Here is a 15693-nt window from a genome sequence, read left to right as displayed (position 1 = left end):
TTTCTCTTTTTTTTCTTAATGTCTTTTATTTTAATTAGTATTTAAAGTGACACCAAGAGAGCAACACTAAGTCACTGAATGTCTGTTAATCAGGCCAAAAGAGCACAAACCACACAGCCACAGAAACACAAACAGACAAACAAAACATGTTTTTACAGACACAAAAAACTGTTTATTTTAAACCAACACATCATTATTTCAGTAGTTCAGTCAAAAACTTCTCAGACTTGTCAGAGGAGTCTGTGCAGACTAGTAAGTTTGATTCTTTCAAACTGTGGCCAATAAGTTCAAACACGAGTAAACTATGAACAATCAAATATCTATGAGACAGTGAATGATGCAGCTACATTTATTGAATATTTGCAAGCTTCAAAATAACACTCAAAACCAGAAATGACAGTAAGTAAGATATATGTGCATTTATATGTTTATAACAACTGCTTCTAATGTGCAGAAAGAGAACATTTACAAGCAAACACAACATGTCATAACTAATTTCTAAAGATCATTTTAGGCGTAACCAGGCATGAGGATTTTCTACAAAGCCAAATGGAAATCAGTGAAAAAGCTTTTTTGCTTTATTGAGGCTGTTACACTTAAAGAATTTCAAAGCTGCCACACGACACATAAAGTATGAAAAAAACACAAGAGCAAAAAAAGTGTTAACAATGAAATATATTGTATGATGGATGAGCGAATGATTCATCAGTAATAGTGTGTGTTAGTAAATTCACAGCAACCTGAATGTGTTTGTGGGAACATGAAAGTTTTTGAGTGTTTCTGCATCATGTGACCCAGATTTTTGGATCTGCTGTCAGATTGAAATGAAGACGATGAAACCACACAGCAGCTTCAGCTGAGCTGTCAATCAGCAGCAGCAGTCTTATCTGTGGGCCGCAGGGGCTGATGGGAGCTTTGAGGACCTGTTAGAAACCACGTGGCCCTCGTCTGATCTCACAGCTCGTCCTTGTTTGGCCTCAGCTGCATCAGAGCGCCACTTCTCCCCAGGTTCACCAGAGGAAACACCACTGCACAAAATGCTTTTCCTCCCAGCTGCTGCTCTGTGCTGTCTGTGTTCAGGTGAGTGTTTCCAGCCAATCAGGAGCCAACAAAGTCAACCTGTAACAAACACTGTCACACTAACCTTCATCTATCTGTCTGTGTCTCTACAGCACTGGTTACCGTGACAGCAGAACAGCTGATTCAGGACGATTTAACATTGACCAGGAGAGTTGGAGAAAGTGTCTCCTTCAGCTGTGGAGGGACTGAACAGTGCGATCGTGACTGGATATACTGGTACCAGAAAAAAGAAAATGAAACATTCAAAGTGATACTTGATATTGATAAAACAAATGGTGACATTGATAAAACATATGGTCATCCTCAGAAAGATGATTTCTCAGCTCAGAATAAACAGAACGGCTGTGAGTTGAAGATCAAAAAAATTAAACGCGATCATTCAGCCACCTACTATTGCTTCTGTCCTAAGCTTGATACCCACAGTGAGAAATGATCCCTGCAGCCTGAACAAAAACCAACAGATGAACAGATGTCAAACAGTGTTTGTGACAGGAAGAGAGCAGTAAACCACAGCCCAGGTTCACAGATTTCACCTCCATCTCAGAGTCACAAACATACTGAGCTCAGGGAGATTTTTATTTACTGCTGTCAGAAATTCAATTCTATTTATTTCTGTTTAAACAGATTTTTCATCATGTTTTAAGATAGAAACAAGAGGAACAGATGACATCAAACTTCCAAATGTAAACAAATGTATCCTCAGTCCCACAAAAACATTTATTCAAAGTGAAAGAAAAACAGATTGTGTCAAACTGTATCAAAGTCCATCCCTCATTCACAGTGTTAATGTTCTCTTCATGAAAACTCTTCCAGCAGCACTTGTTGTTTAACACCTTTCAGTACATTTAACCAGACACTTTCACTTTATGACATTTTAACCCTTAGATGCACACGTGGGGTCAAAAATGACCCCATGGGTTGTTTTTCTTCAAAATCTTTAAAATGAAAAGTTGTAATATATTCATATTCCAGGTATTCCTCATAAAATATGTTTGTAACATGAGGCCATTTGCAGTTTTATTTATTTTTTCATTAATTTAAAAAAAATGCAGTTTTTGTATCACTACCCCACTCTTCCACAAGTGGGGTCAAAAATGACCCCAAGCAGTTCTTATGGAATCTTCTATGAAACTTTCATTCTTAGCAACTCTGACTGACCCACTTACACTTCTGATGGATCAAGAATTAATTTTTACACAATAACGTACATGATTTATAGTCAGGGCTGCACATAAGTGGTCCGCAGGTGTGCATTCGCTGTCAAAATAAAAGTATTCCTTGAAATTCAGAGAATACACACTTCTTTTGCGGTGGAGGAACACCAAAGTAATTGCTTATGGAGCTTGCTTCTTCAACATCTTTAAGAGTTCTGAACAAATGTCTGTCCTCCTCCAGAACATCTAATGTACGCAAACGCGCATTCCAACTTCTTATCTGGTACGCGTCTTTTATTTTGACAGCGAATGCGCACCTGCGGACCATTTATGTGCAGCCCTGTTTATAGTTTCCTGTGCATTTCAAACATTGTCCTTTCTTATGTTTTTTTTTTAAATATCTAAAGTAACATGGCTGGTATGAGGCCAGCTAGGACCCCTGTGGACCTTGCCCTACAAATGATCCAGGTTGGATGGGATGAAGACCCCATCGGAGGCATTGACTCAGAATCTAACATCTCAGATATAGAGGACACAGACTACTGTCCCCCAGTAGGAAATGGATATTGAGTCTAACAGAATGAGCCCCTCTTACTGCTCTAGCCACAATATTCTGAATTAGTTGGCCAGGGCTTGCACCTGGGTTTAGTACTGTCTCCCCAATAGATGTATGGAAGATGTTCATGTCTGATAATATAATAGGAGAGGTGCTGACATACACAAACATGGAGGCACAAAGAGTAGCCACAGACAGGGGAAAAGAGTGGAAAAATGTAATCAAACTTAAGCTCCTGGCCTTCATTTGATTGATCATTCTTGCAGGAAGTGAGAAGAACTGGGATGTACCAGTCGGTGTGTTTTTTTTGGAGTCCTCTGCATAACCCATTGTACAAGGCCACTATGTTAATTCAAAGATTTGAAGATATTCGCCATTTCTTGCACTTTGATGACAAGAGGACCAGAGCCTACTGACTGAAAACAAACCACATGGCAGCTTTCCTCTACATATGGGGCCTGTTCCTGGTCAACTGCAGGCAGAAATTCATCATCAGTGATTGTGTTACAGTGAATGAACAACTTGTGCCTTTCAGAGGGAAGACCCAGCTTCTGCAGTATATGCCGAGCAAGCATACAAAAGTGATACAAGGATACAAAAACTGCAATTTCTTAAAATTAATGAAAAAATAAATAAAAATGCAAAGGGCCTCATGTCACAAACATGTTTTATGAGGAATAACTCAAATATGGAAATATTACAACTCTTTGTTTTAAAGATTTTGAAGAATAACAACCGAGTTTATAGCAAAATGCATTGTTTCTATTTGGGGTCATTTTTGACCCCACTCGTGGAAGAGTGTAGGTATTGGTAGGTTGTGCATCCAAGGGTTAAAGACAAATCTTGGACTGATGTCAGGTCAGGATTTTGTCCTTCTAGCAGCGGCTCATTAGGACGCAGATTTTGTTGGACAGATTTCCATCAGTTTCCTGTGGATGTTTATAGAGGATAAATCGGTCATGGTGCCTCATGTTTCTATCACCTTCTTTTCTCTCTGATAGAAAAAAAAACTGATTTTGTATCTGAATATGTCAAATCTGGAATCACAGGACAAGCTGCTTTCTCCTTTTGTTTCCTGACCAATCACATTTGAGCAGCTTTGGCTGCATTCAGGTAAACTGTTTGCAAATGCGTCTCACTTTTTTAAAATTCTTTGGATTACTGAAAAAAAAGGTAAAATGAACTGCTGCAGAAACAGTTTTTAGATGAGGGTGGATCACCCCGGAATCTGTTGCTATGGGTAACTAATATGAGTAGTAATTAGTAATTAGTCCTTTCATAAACCATGTCTCTTTCTCCAAATCTGATCTTCACTTTCTGTCTCCCACATTTTGTTGTGTCAGGTTACAACTGAATAATTAGAAACAATCAAATGTAAAATTAAGTTTCAGGTGATCAAAGTTCAAGCTGGCTACAACATGATCATGGACATTTTAATAGAATTCTATATTTTATATCAAACTTTGTTCAGTCTGCCAAAGTGGCCCAAACTGATTAAAACCTTTCTCCCCTCCTGCTTTTATATGATGGTCATCACTGACACGTGCTCATATTCTTTGTTCTAAGGGATAAAATTGGAGGCTCCGCTCTTTAGTTACCTGTTGCCATGGTGAATAATAGTATCGGGGCATTAATGATGATGACTTCCTTTCTCTACTCGCACATTTAATGCAAGTTGATCTCAGAGTTGATTGAAATTACTCCGATCAGCTGTTCTGCAACAGAACACTCAGAGTTTATTTTTAAACCTGCTTCCTGGAACCGTCTCTGTTGATTGATTCTACTGAGCAACTTCAACGATTCCAGGGTTTCTTTCTTTCATCTGGATTCACTTACCCTAACATTGTTGATCAGTATAGATGGTGACATAAATATGTTATCAGTTAACTATAGTAACACAGTATAATAATGTGGCCAAAATGTGTGTCCGCTTTTTTATTTATCTTTTTACTAAGTTTATTTAATTTGTTTACTGGTTATTTTCGGTAACTCTGAGAACTCAAAATCATTTTAAAAACATGAACACTACGTGTAAGACATTATTTGTCACATGAACTGTACAGAAGGACAGTAAAATGGAGCAACTCACACAAAAGAACAGAATAAACCTTTATTATCCCACGAATGGGAAATTTGGGTGTTACACAGCTTTAACCAACTCAGAGTTTATTTGTTAAATAGGACCCTGCTTTTGTTCCCTTCTAATGCTGACCTAAATTTAATTCATTCTTTGTGCTAGTTTACATTTTTAGATAAGTATAATCTAAAACATTGTGACATTTTAAAAACAATCCCTTAGTTTAAAAAAAATAAACTGACACCATCATTTACAGGCCAGCCTCTCTGCCAGCTCACCAAATGTGAGTTTTACCTCCTGTTTGACCTTCTATCATTTCTGCGTTTCATTTAGCTGGTGGGAGAAAAACGAAACAAAAAACAAACCAAAGAACCAAAGAAAACCAAAAGAAAACAGCAGAGTTGTTTGTAACTTCTTACTGAGCGGATAACCTCTAACTCACCTCCAAAGTCTCCCTCATGTCTTCAGGCATTTTAAAGTAACACTCACAGAACAGAAGCAGAGCTGTCTCTCATAAAGAACACAGAGAGGACTTTATCAGACTAGCAAGCAAGTACACACACACACACACACACACACACACACACACACACACACACACACACACTCTAACTCTTCTTCAGCCTGCAATGATCATACAGCTGCTTATCACTAATATATATCAACAGCCTGCTCTGGTGGATTTTCTGCCACACAGGAATCTGCTGTGATTAATATATCTTAATCATCTAATTTGGAATATAATTTGGGAAAGCTGGAGTGGCATCGTGAAGCCACACAATGAATGTCAGGTGATTTGTGACAGAAGGATAGCAGCCAGAGTGAAAGGGAAGCTTTACAAGATGGTGATGAGAGCTGCAGTGATGTCTGGTTTGGATTCTGTGTGTAAATAATGTAATGTCTTAAGACCCAGTTGTTCTGGATGAGCTACAGGATAGTGGACCGGTGTTTAGGTTCAAGAGGTAGGTGTAGAAATGTGTGAGATTACAAGGAAATAACCGGAGGCTTTGGCTATGTCTACACTAGCCGGGATAAATTTGAAAAGGGCGTATACTTCTGAAAATGCTCCGCGTCCACACTATTGTTGTTCATCTACATTGAAACGGCCGCAAAACACTTACGTTCCAGTACTGCCCATGCGTGAAACGCAAGACAATTTGACCTGCCTTTGAAACGTCGCACCAAAATGTCGAGGAAAAGCAATGAGGTAGAGTTGTTGCTACGAGTAACACAAAAGTACAAACTTGCAAAAGCGAGTGAGAATTAAAGAATTTGGAGAAAAGCTATCTGGAGCATGTGCAAACTGATACTAATCTTTAATAGGGCTGTCAAAATTGAGAACTAACAAAACAACTGCAGTATAATGCCCTCCGCTATCTTAGTTTAATTGGTTACATGACTGCATCACATGACTAAAACATGTCATAGTTTTCGAAAAGGCTCTGGGTTTGCTGTCCACGCTGTGACACGAAAACGGCATTTTCAAATGTATCCGCTTTGGAAACCGTTTTGAAAACACTGCGTTTTCCTTGACCGAAAATGCCGTTTCAGTGTGGACGGAAGGCCAAAACAGAGAGAAAAAGATGCATTTTCAAACTAACACGTATTAGTGTGGACATGGCCTTTCACAGTGTTTGTAACACTCACTATATTTTGCAATACAGGAGCACAATGAACAAATTAACAGATTGCATCACTGCATCTTGAAATGAACTTTACCATCAGTGGTGTTTGGTATGCTGTGTATCTTACCCTGGAGTAGAAATGAATGCTAATTCCAAACAAACAACACAAAATGCCTCTACAAAGTGGGTATCAGTACCATGTAATAACACTGGAGTTATTTTAGGGTCATCTCTAAAGTTTAATATTTTTTTTATTATTATTATTAATTATTATTTGATTCCTTTCCAGTCAATATTAGTCCGTCTGGCAGCTGAGAAGAGGTCTGCCTTTTCTGGATCTAAAAGCTGTACATTATTTAGTCAAGTGGTAGATCAATTGTTTCTTTGTGAATTCACCCATGTTAGTCCCACTACAGCAGATCACTTCACCAACAGAAGGAATGGGTGGGTTCTTTCTCTGGTATTTGGAAAAATCAGGTTGTTGGGCTGCTCGCCACCTCCAAGGCCAAGGAGGAAATCCAGGTTCCAACACCAGGGAGATTCAAAAGGTATCCAAGAATGAAAAAAAAGCCTGCAAAACAATAAAACGAGGGGTCGGTTTTAGCTTGATTTTAGATTTTAGCTTGAATAATGCACTATCGATAATATAATTATGTTGATAATATAATTAAATTCTGAATCGATTTTTGAATGTAAATGTATTTTGCCAGAAATGCTAGAATCTCTAGTTAAAACTCACAAACCTATTCCAACAACCACCAAACAGCTAAAACAGCAAATGATCAAAGAGCAGGCAAACGAATTCTGCACAAAGACGTGAACACAAAGCATGGATTGTTCACCCGACGGCACGTATGTGGACACGCCATCAGTGCTGAACGCTGACATCTCACAGATGTTGCTGCTGCAGGTTTCATTACTCTCTGACCAAAATTCACTGAACCAGCAGCAAAAGAAGATCAAAACTACGCTTCACATTTTATAAACATCGTCATTTATTCCATCTTACTTTTGCTGTTTTATTTCCACCACGTTAAAAATCACAATTCCTGCACAGCTCTCTCTCTGTGTATTCAGAGACCAGTTTACTATCAAAAATCTCCTCCAGGCTATGATGACATTCCTGGAACATCAGCATCTGTCCTCTGGGAAGCAGGAAAAGCTGTGATGAGAGGTAAAATAATTTCTTTCTTATCACATAAGAAGAACAAGAAAACAAAAATATTCAGGAAGTAGAAAAAAAACATCAAATCCTTAGAAAAAGCCTATGTGTCCCACCAAGATCAAGAAATATTGAACAAAATACGCAAAACAAAACTAGAATTAAATGAAATTATTAATAAAAAGACTCAATTCTTAGTACAAAGACTTTGCTTGCATAATTTTGAACACGGTAACAAATCCGGTCAATTTCTAGCTAACCAGTGTGAGATTATTATACTATCTTATGCTACCTTATACTTCTAATCAAAGAATTGTTGAATCATTATACGGCTATATGCCACATTATGCCTTGGATTAACTTTATTGACCAAGCATCATTTGGTCCGCCTGGACTTATTTGGTAGTTTTGGCTGTAAAAGGGCCAGAAATCATACTATAAGTGAATGCTTTTGCCCCTTTTTTCAGAATAACCTCAGCTTTCAATATCTGGCAGTCATTTTACATTAATTTATTGTTAAGACAATGGAACAACAGTTAAAGTGGAAAAAAATTAATCTCACTCTAGTTAAGGGGAAACTGATATTCAACAGGAACAAAATGTAACGCAACATCAACTTTAAATATGAACTATAACAAATATGTACAATAAAGTTTTTCAGCCTAGGCCACGCAGTTTTTTAAATCTCCTGACCCTTCTTGGGGCGTCGCCACTTCTCCACACCCGCCCCTCTGCTCCGTGCATCATCAGTTCTTGCTTGTGATTGGACCGTTGTTGCACGTGCTTTCTAATGCTGCACCGTAAAGTTTCATAACGCTTGCCTTCTCGCCTTTCAGTAACCATTTGAAATGTCTCTCTAGCCCAAATGGTTACGTTAGTGCGAAGCGCACATGGTAAAACCTAAGCGCAGTTGACTTTTCTTTCTTTCAGACAGCAGTAGCTTGTTATTGCTATGCGCTACCGTAATACACCAAATGTCCCTGTAAAGCGCAGCGTCTCTTCTTTCAGTAAAGGTGTGAATTTCTTCTCTAGCTCAAATGGTCGATGCGTTACAGTAGTCCCAAGCGCATGTGGTAAAATCTGGGTGGAGTTCAGATTTCCTTCCGTGTTCAGACAGCAGTAGCTTTGTGCTACCGTAATACACCAAATATCCCCGTAAAGTGCAGCTTCTCTTCTTTTCGAAGCCGTTCGTATTTTCTCTCTCGCATAAACGATGATGGAGTTACAGTCCTTTAAAGAGCGCTTGTAAAATGGGCCCGCCGGTGGGCCCATGGTAATAAAAGGGTTAAAGATTGTGAAATCATTACACTGTTTTATGATGCATTATACTGCTGAGTTATAAGAAATGCTGTTTGTGTAGAATCATGGCCTTCCTTTTCAGATCACGAAGAGAACAGAACATACCGTGGAGTTTTTCTGCCCCATCTCATCAGGAGGAGATAAAACAGGAAGCCAAGGCCGTCATGTAGGCGCCGTAAGATAGAAAGAATGTGAGGGTTTACGCTTTATGGCCCTGAAGGGAGGGGGAACAAGCTATAAGAGTCTGTGTAACTGTTAGACAGTTCGAGATGTTGCCAGACACCCTCCTGTGCACATCTCCCGTCCAGAAGTTTGTAATGCTCAAAGTGTTGTATGGAATATGGAATAAAGAGATTGTTGATTGAGCATTTATACACCGAGTATTGTTCTTCCTTCAGCTCAAAGAAGAAAGAACTGGAGTATTTAACACCAGTTAAAAATAAATAAATAAAAAAACAACCATATGTGCTGTTAAAGATTTATCTGGGAATACAATATATGACCCTAAAAAAAATAAACAAAATTTTAGGGATGTCTATCAAACTTTATATACAGCACAAATAAACCCATCTAAAAACGAAATTTATCAAGTTCTCGACAACATAACTCTTCCAACATTATTAGACACCCAAGCAATGGCATTGGATTCGCCATTGACACCAGGCGAACTCCAGGAAGCCCTGACAAGTATACCCAACAATAAGGCTTCAGGTCCAGATGGCTTTCCAGCAGAATTTTTCAAAGAATTCTGGACAATTCTGGCACCAATTTTTCACAGAATGCTGCAGGACATCAAGGAAAATGGTAGACTACCAGCAAATATGAACTCTGCAAGTATTAGTCTCTTTATAAAACCAGGCAAAGACCCTGTATTTCCCTCAAGCTATCGTCCAATATCCCTTGATCAGAATTATAATATTTCTGACTCTCTGAGTCAAAATTGAATTAAATTGATTTGAATCCAGACCTTGCAAATCAGAATTGAATCAATTATAGAAATCCAAATCTATGCCCAGCCCTAAATAAAGCACTTGTTGCATACAATCATGATGTCATAACAATCTGTTGGAGCATTTCAATGAGATCCACATTTTTGTTTCCACTAAACATAATGTAATCACAACTTCAGGTTAAAATGTCTTGATGCATTCTCAATCATCCAGGAAAGTAAATCTCCAAAAGTTGATTCTGTTCATCTGGACGTAGCGTTTTGTGGGAGAAACGTTTCATCATCATCCAGGTGACTTCTTCAGTCTCAGCTGACTGCAGGTTTCCCCAATCTGAAACCAGCCCACTGAAGGAACAATGGGCTGGGAGGTCAGTTCCTTAATCATAATTATGCAAATTCTCATGACCATTGATCAACAACCACTGACCAAAACCCACTGATCAAAGACCATTGATCAATGGCCATGAGTACCATTCACAGAGAGTTGGGGAATGGCTGCAATCACAGCATTGTAAGATGGTGGCAGATGGACCCTTAGGCCCCCTCCTCGATTCAGAGATGGTCTTTCCCTTTTCACGTAAATGGCCTCCTTGACTCCGCCCTCAAACCAGCGTTCCTCCCTGTCCAGGATGTGTACATCCTCATCATTGAAAGAGTGTCCACTGGCCTGTAGGTGTAAATAGACTGCAGAGTCCTGGCCTGACGAGGTAGCTCTTCTGTGTTGTGCCATCCGCTTCGCCAGAGGTTGTTTGGTTTCCCCGATGTATAAATCCTGGCAATCCTCCTGCACTTAACAGCGTACACTATGTTACTCTGTTTGTGTCGGGGGACCTGATCCTTGGGGTGGACCAATTTTTGGCGCAGCGTGTTTTGGGGTTTAAAAGCCACAGAGACCCGGTGTTTAGAAAAAATGCGTCTCAGCTGCTCCGATACTCCTGACACATATGGGATCACTACAGGTTTTCGCTTGGGCAGCGGTTGTCCTTCTCTCCTGGATCAGCTGGAGCTTTCTTTAGGTGTCTTTCCAGCTTTGACAAAAGTCCAGCTGGGATAACCACATTTACTCAGGGCCTTCTTGATGTGCTGTTCTTCTGCCTCCCTGGCCGCTGTGTCAGTGGGGATGGTGTTCGCTCTGTGTTGTAGCGTCCTGATGACACCCAGTTTGTGCTCCAGTGGATGATGAGAGTCAAACCTTAGATACTGATCTGTATGTGTAGGTTTACGGTACACGTCAGCTTTTAGATGTCCCCCATTACTGATGGAAATCTCACAGTCTAAGAAGGCTAACCTGCCACTTTTCATATCCTCCCTGGTGAATTTGATGTGTTGGTCCACCGAGTTAATGTGATCCGTGAAATGTAGTACGTCCTGAGATTTGATTTTCACCCAGGTGTCATCCACATATCTGAACCAATGGCTTGGTGGTGTTCCAGGGTAGGATACAACCCGTTCTCACTCCCGAGGCGTAAAATACTGACGATTTGTCACGTCCCTTAACTTCTCATGCTGACGCTAAAGGTACCCTTCCACGTTTTTATGTGACGCTGTGGGTTGTCAATTCATTCCAATATGATCCCGCTCGCGGCGATCAGAGACGCTTCAAGCAGAGGCTCCAGCCATCCATTTACACCAAATAATAACCCCGTCACGGCGAAACATGACGCCGTGAAGCACAATCTAACTATAGAACCGGGGACCCTCTCCGCGAACGGGTTTTTCTCCCGAATTTAATGCTTTCTTTTAATGACATCGTTAACATTTCTCAACAAAAACACATGAAAGTATCACTGATAATTCAACAATAAAATCGCTTCATGTTGTGGCCATCACACAGTGTTTTTCAAAGTGATTCACGATCTGAAAGTGCGATCTGTTAGTTTTGGATGCGCTCGGCTCCAACCAATCAGACCAATTTATGCAGACAACGCACTAATCCCGTAACTGCACACTACCCATAATCTTCAACCGCCGTTGCTATGGAAATGAAGATAACAACAGCTTGGTGCTACCCGTTATTCCTTTATTTACTCTAAAATAATAACCATTGATAATGCGAAAATAAACTGGCCCAGTGTTTAATTATGTAATTACAAATTGCAAATTTATTTTTATTTATTTTATTTTTTACAAATTGCAATATTTATCTACAGCGCGCCTTTAGCGACACGTCAACAGATCTTAAGCAAGGCGATTGGATGGTTTTTACTGCAATGCATCTTGGGAGTCGTAGTAAATGTATCTTTCAACTCACGGTCCTGCAGGAATTTTCCGACTCGACACAGATCTTAGCTAGGTAAGTTGTGATAAACTGTGGGTAATTTGCATGTTCACTGAAATATTAATCAGCTGATATTAAACTTGAAATGTTTTCACAGAGCAGTCTGTGTACCAAGAGAACTACTTCTGCAAAAGTTTATTTAATTTTTCTTTGTGATGTATTCCCATGTGTAAGACACTTGCTTAGCCAGCCAGCTAATGTTAGTACTGCTCTATTTTAGCAATGTATCTTTTCTTTAATCAATTCAGTTTTTTTAACCCTATTCACGTAATTAACTCAATATTAACGACTTTAATCTCTAATCGATTTTTTTTTCTAAATATGGTGTAATAATGCCTCGTAATATAAGTTATTTCTTTGGTCATAAATTATTTTTGTAATCATTTAACCAAAGCAGACCTGAAATAATCCCTACATGTTACATTTTCATTTGCAGACATGACAAAACCAAAAACCAAACCATGCCCTTCCTGTCAGGCTCCAAACACCTGCAACAGGAAGACATGCAGTGGATGCCTGGGCAGCCTGAACGTAAAGGAGGGATTGAAAAAAAAACAAGAACAGTTTAAAAACATTAACTGGGCTGCCTCTGTTAAGAAAAACAGAAATGCGAGCAGGGTGGTTAATTCAGCCCAGTTGTCAGTAAGTTTAAAAGTTCTGATCTAATAAGTGGTTGGTCTGCTAGACAATTCTTTATTAATCACAGTTGTCAATGTTTCCTTGTATATCACGAAGTAAGAAACTAACAAGACAGGTATATACACATAAAAGAGCATAAATAAAAAAGTTATTCATATCAGAATAACATCATCACACTAAAGACATCAAACTACGAAAAACTTGTTAAAAACTATTTTTATTTAAGCTACTTCTGAATTTTAATTTAATCGGCTATTAACTGAGAGACAAAACATTTCAAGATGGATTTTATCATACATTTACAGGTTTGGTCACCATAAATACTTTTTAACTATCTACAACAATAAAACAACAAAGATGTGAAACTTAAACATCAATTTGCTTACATGAAAGACTGGCTGCATATGTTTTTCTTTGTTGTTCTTGCAGGTTTCCAAACTTCATGCCCTGGGCTACCAGCCTATTCTGTTTCTTGGACAGTTTGACCGTAAGGGCCGTATAGTAGGGGACGTGATCACTCAGATCGAACCAGCGGAAGGTGCTGCACGTGACATCCTCATGAAGATGAGGAAGCTTTATGAACACCTTCTGAGAAGTAAGATATGCTTTGTCCATTATCTGTAACCAGGTGTCCTTATCAGGTAGCCCATCCTCATAGGTACACCCTAGATAAGAAAGCAGATCATCACGGGGTACACAGAGACAAACAAGATGGTGAGGATGAGGATAGTTAACAGTCACCAGCTATTCTATTTTACTCTACTCTATTCTGTCCTATTCTATTCTATTATTCAGCCAAGGTTCAGACCAGTAACCGTCTTGCTGTGAGGTGACAGCTGCTCTACATGTCCTGTTGCTAACATGAAAATAGTGTTATATATGCCTTATTACCTCCCCATGTGGCGTTCACATCACCAAAGCTAGCCATGCTGAACCTCTGGTGTTACCCACCTGAACAATTTTGTATGTGTGTGTGTGTGTGTATAGTATGGTCTTTCACACTCATGTATATACAAATGTAATTTTAAAAATCTTCACGAAAACCAGACCTGATAATTCTCTTCGAGACTTTCTAGTATAACAAATGTTATATAATGTTACCAATATGAACACCATGATTCTTAAATAACTTATATACTTCTTAAGAGGTTACCTGATTACCTTCCTTAGGTAGTTAGCATCACCATTGTACAAAACTCTTAAGTCACAGCACTAGCTTTAAGTGTCAAATGTTATGCACTACAAATTCAGGTAAGTAGTGTCATCAGAGGAAAAAAATCATTAGCTATCTGGATTTATAGTCACACTCATTAATTTATTCATGTACAATGTAGAAAAGCACTACAGATGTCACACTATCCCCGAGGGCACTTGTACTGAATGATTTGGGTCAGTGAGGGTGTGAGATGACTTATTTGATGCCAATATTTACAAGTTGTAACTTTAGTAAAAAATTAACTGAAAACATGCAAATCACTACTTATTATGTGTTTATGTGTACTGTACATTTTTTCAACCCATTTTAATGAATGTGTAATATTTAAAATTTTGCAGAATTACAAGCTTCACCTCCTGCTGAAAGTTCTACACCAGCAGCTGGACCATCCTCTGCTGACAATGTGGATGCTGGACCAGTCCCAGACCCAGAGGCTCTAAACGAGGAATTTATTCTTCATTTAGAGCCTGTACCAACATCTTCCCTCTGTCAGCCTCCTGCATCTTCCTCTCTGTCTCTGCTTCCTCCTGCATCTTCCTCTCCGTCTCTGCTTCCTCCTGCATTTTCCTCTCCGTCTCTGCTTCCTCCTGCATCTTCCTCTCCATCTCTGCTTCCTCCTGCATCTTCCTCTCCGTCTCTGCTTCCTCCTGCATCTTCCTCTCCGTCTCTGCTTCCTCCTGCATCTTCCTCTCCATCTCTACTTCCTCCTGCATCTTCCTCTCCGTCTCTGCTTCCTCCTGCATCTTCCTCTCCGTCTCTGCTTCCTCCTGCATCTTCCTCTCCGTCTCTGCTTCCTCCTGCATCTTCCTCTCCGTCTCTGCTTCCTCCTGCATCCTCCTCTCCATCTCCACATCCTGCATCTCCCTCAATTTCTACGGTGTACACCTCTGATGTCCCAAACAAAAAAAGGACAAGGAAAGGTTAGACGTTATGGTATTGTAAGTGTACGAAACACATGACAGGTTCGTTAAGTTTGTTAAGATTTCTTTTTCTTAATGTTTGCATTATCTCCAGTTTTACAGACCTCATGTAAATATTTCATTTGTTTTCAGAATGCCGAAAACACCGTACCCAGAAAATTTTCAAATATGAAGAGATAGTAGACAGGAGAGTTGTAAATGTAAGTAATTTAGCCTGCTGTTGTGCAGATTTGTTTGCATCTTTGGACTTCCCGGATTTGAACTGTGCCTGACTGACTATCCATGAGCTTTTGTGTTTGTTGAATCTACATTAATTTAGCCACTGAGTCTGTATTTTGCTCCAAATAGGACATTAAATAAGAACATACCATCTGATATGACCTGGTCGTGCTGCCTTCCTGGTGTTTACGTTCTTTAAAGTCCTCCTGACATCATGCTCAGAAGGAGTGATTGATGTGGAGGTGCTCCTTCCCATTCAGTAACATCTGCTTCAGTTAGTTTTGCTTGTGAGCCACAATGTAAGCAGTGTTGCTTTGCTGACATGCACTCGATGCTGGCAGTACAAGCATTGTAGTGGTTCTTATGTTTTTGTAAACTAATTTTATAATATATTGAGCCATTCAATAGTACATAAATGTTTATAAGCTCCTTTTTGTATCCAACTTGCATGTCTTTCTTAATTAACTGTTTGTTTATACCATGTTTTTCAGGAAAAAGAAGAAGTTAAAGTCAAGTGGA

General features: G+C 39.3%; 1 protein-coding gene across 1 annotated transcript in view; it reads left to right on the top strand.

The window, feature by feature from the left end:
- Nucleotides 1–883: 883 nt before the first annotated feature.
- LOC134617031 (uncharacterized) overlaps nucleotides 884–15693 on the top strand; it is a 32783-nt gene continuing 17973 nt past the window's right edge. Inside the window, exons 1-2 of the mRNA XM_063462181.1 lie at nucleotides 884–1080; nucleotides 1173–1502. Of these exons, the coding sequence (XP_063318251.1) occupies nucleotides 1038–1080; nucleotides 1173–1502 (373 nt within the window). The 5' untranslated portion in view covers nucleotides 884–1037. The remainder of the gene's footprint in view (nucleotides 1081–1172; nucleotides 1503–15693) is intronic.

This window comes from Pelmatolapia mariae, linkage group LG18, assembly GCF_036321145.2.
Source record: "Pelmatolapia mariae isolate MD_Pm_ZW linkage group LG18, Pm_UMD_F_2, whole genome shotgun sequence".
NCBI classification, from domain to species: domain Eukaryota; kingdom Metazoa; phylum Chordata; class Actinopteri; order Cichliformes; family Cichlidae; genus Pelmatolapia; species Pelmatolapia mariae.
This window is presented reverse-complemented; position numbering and strand designations above follow the sequence as displayed.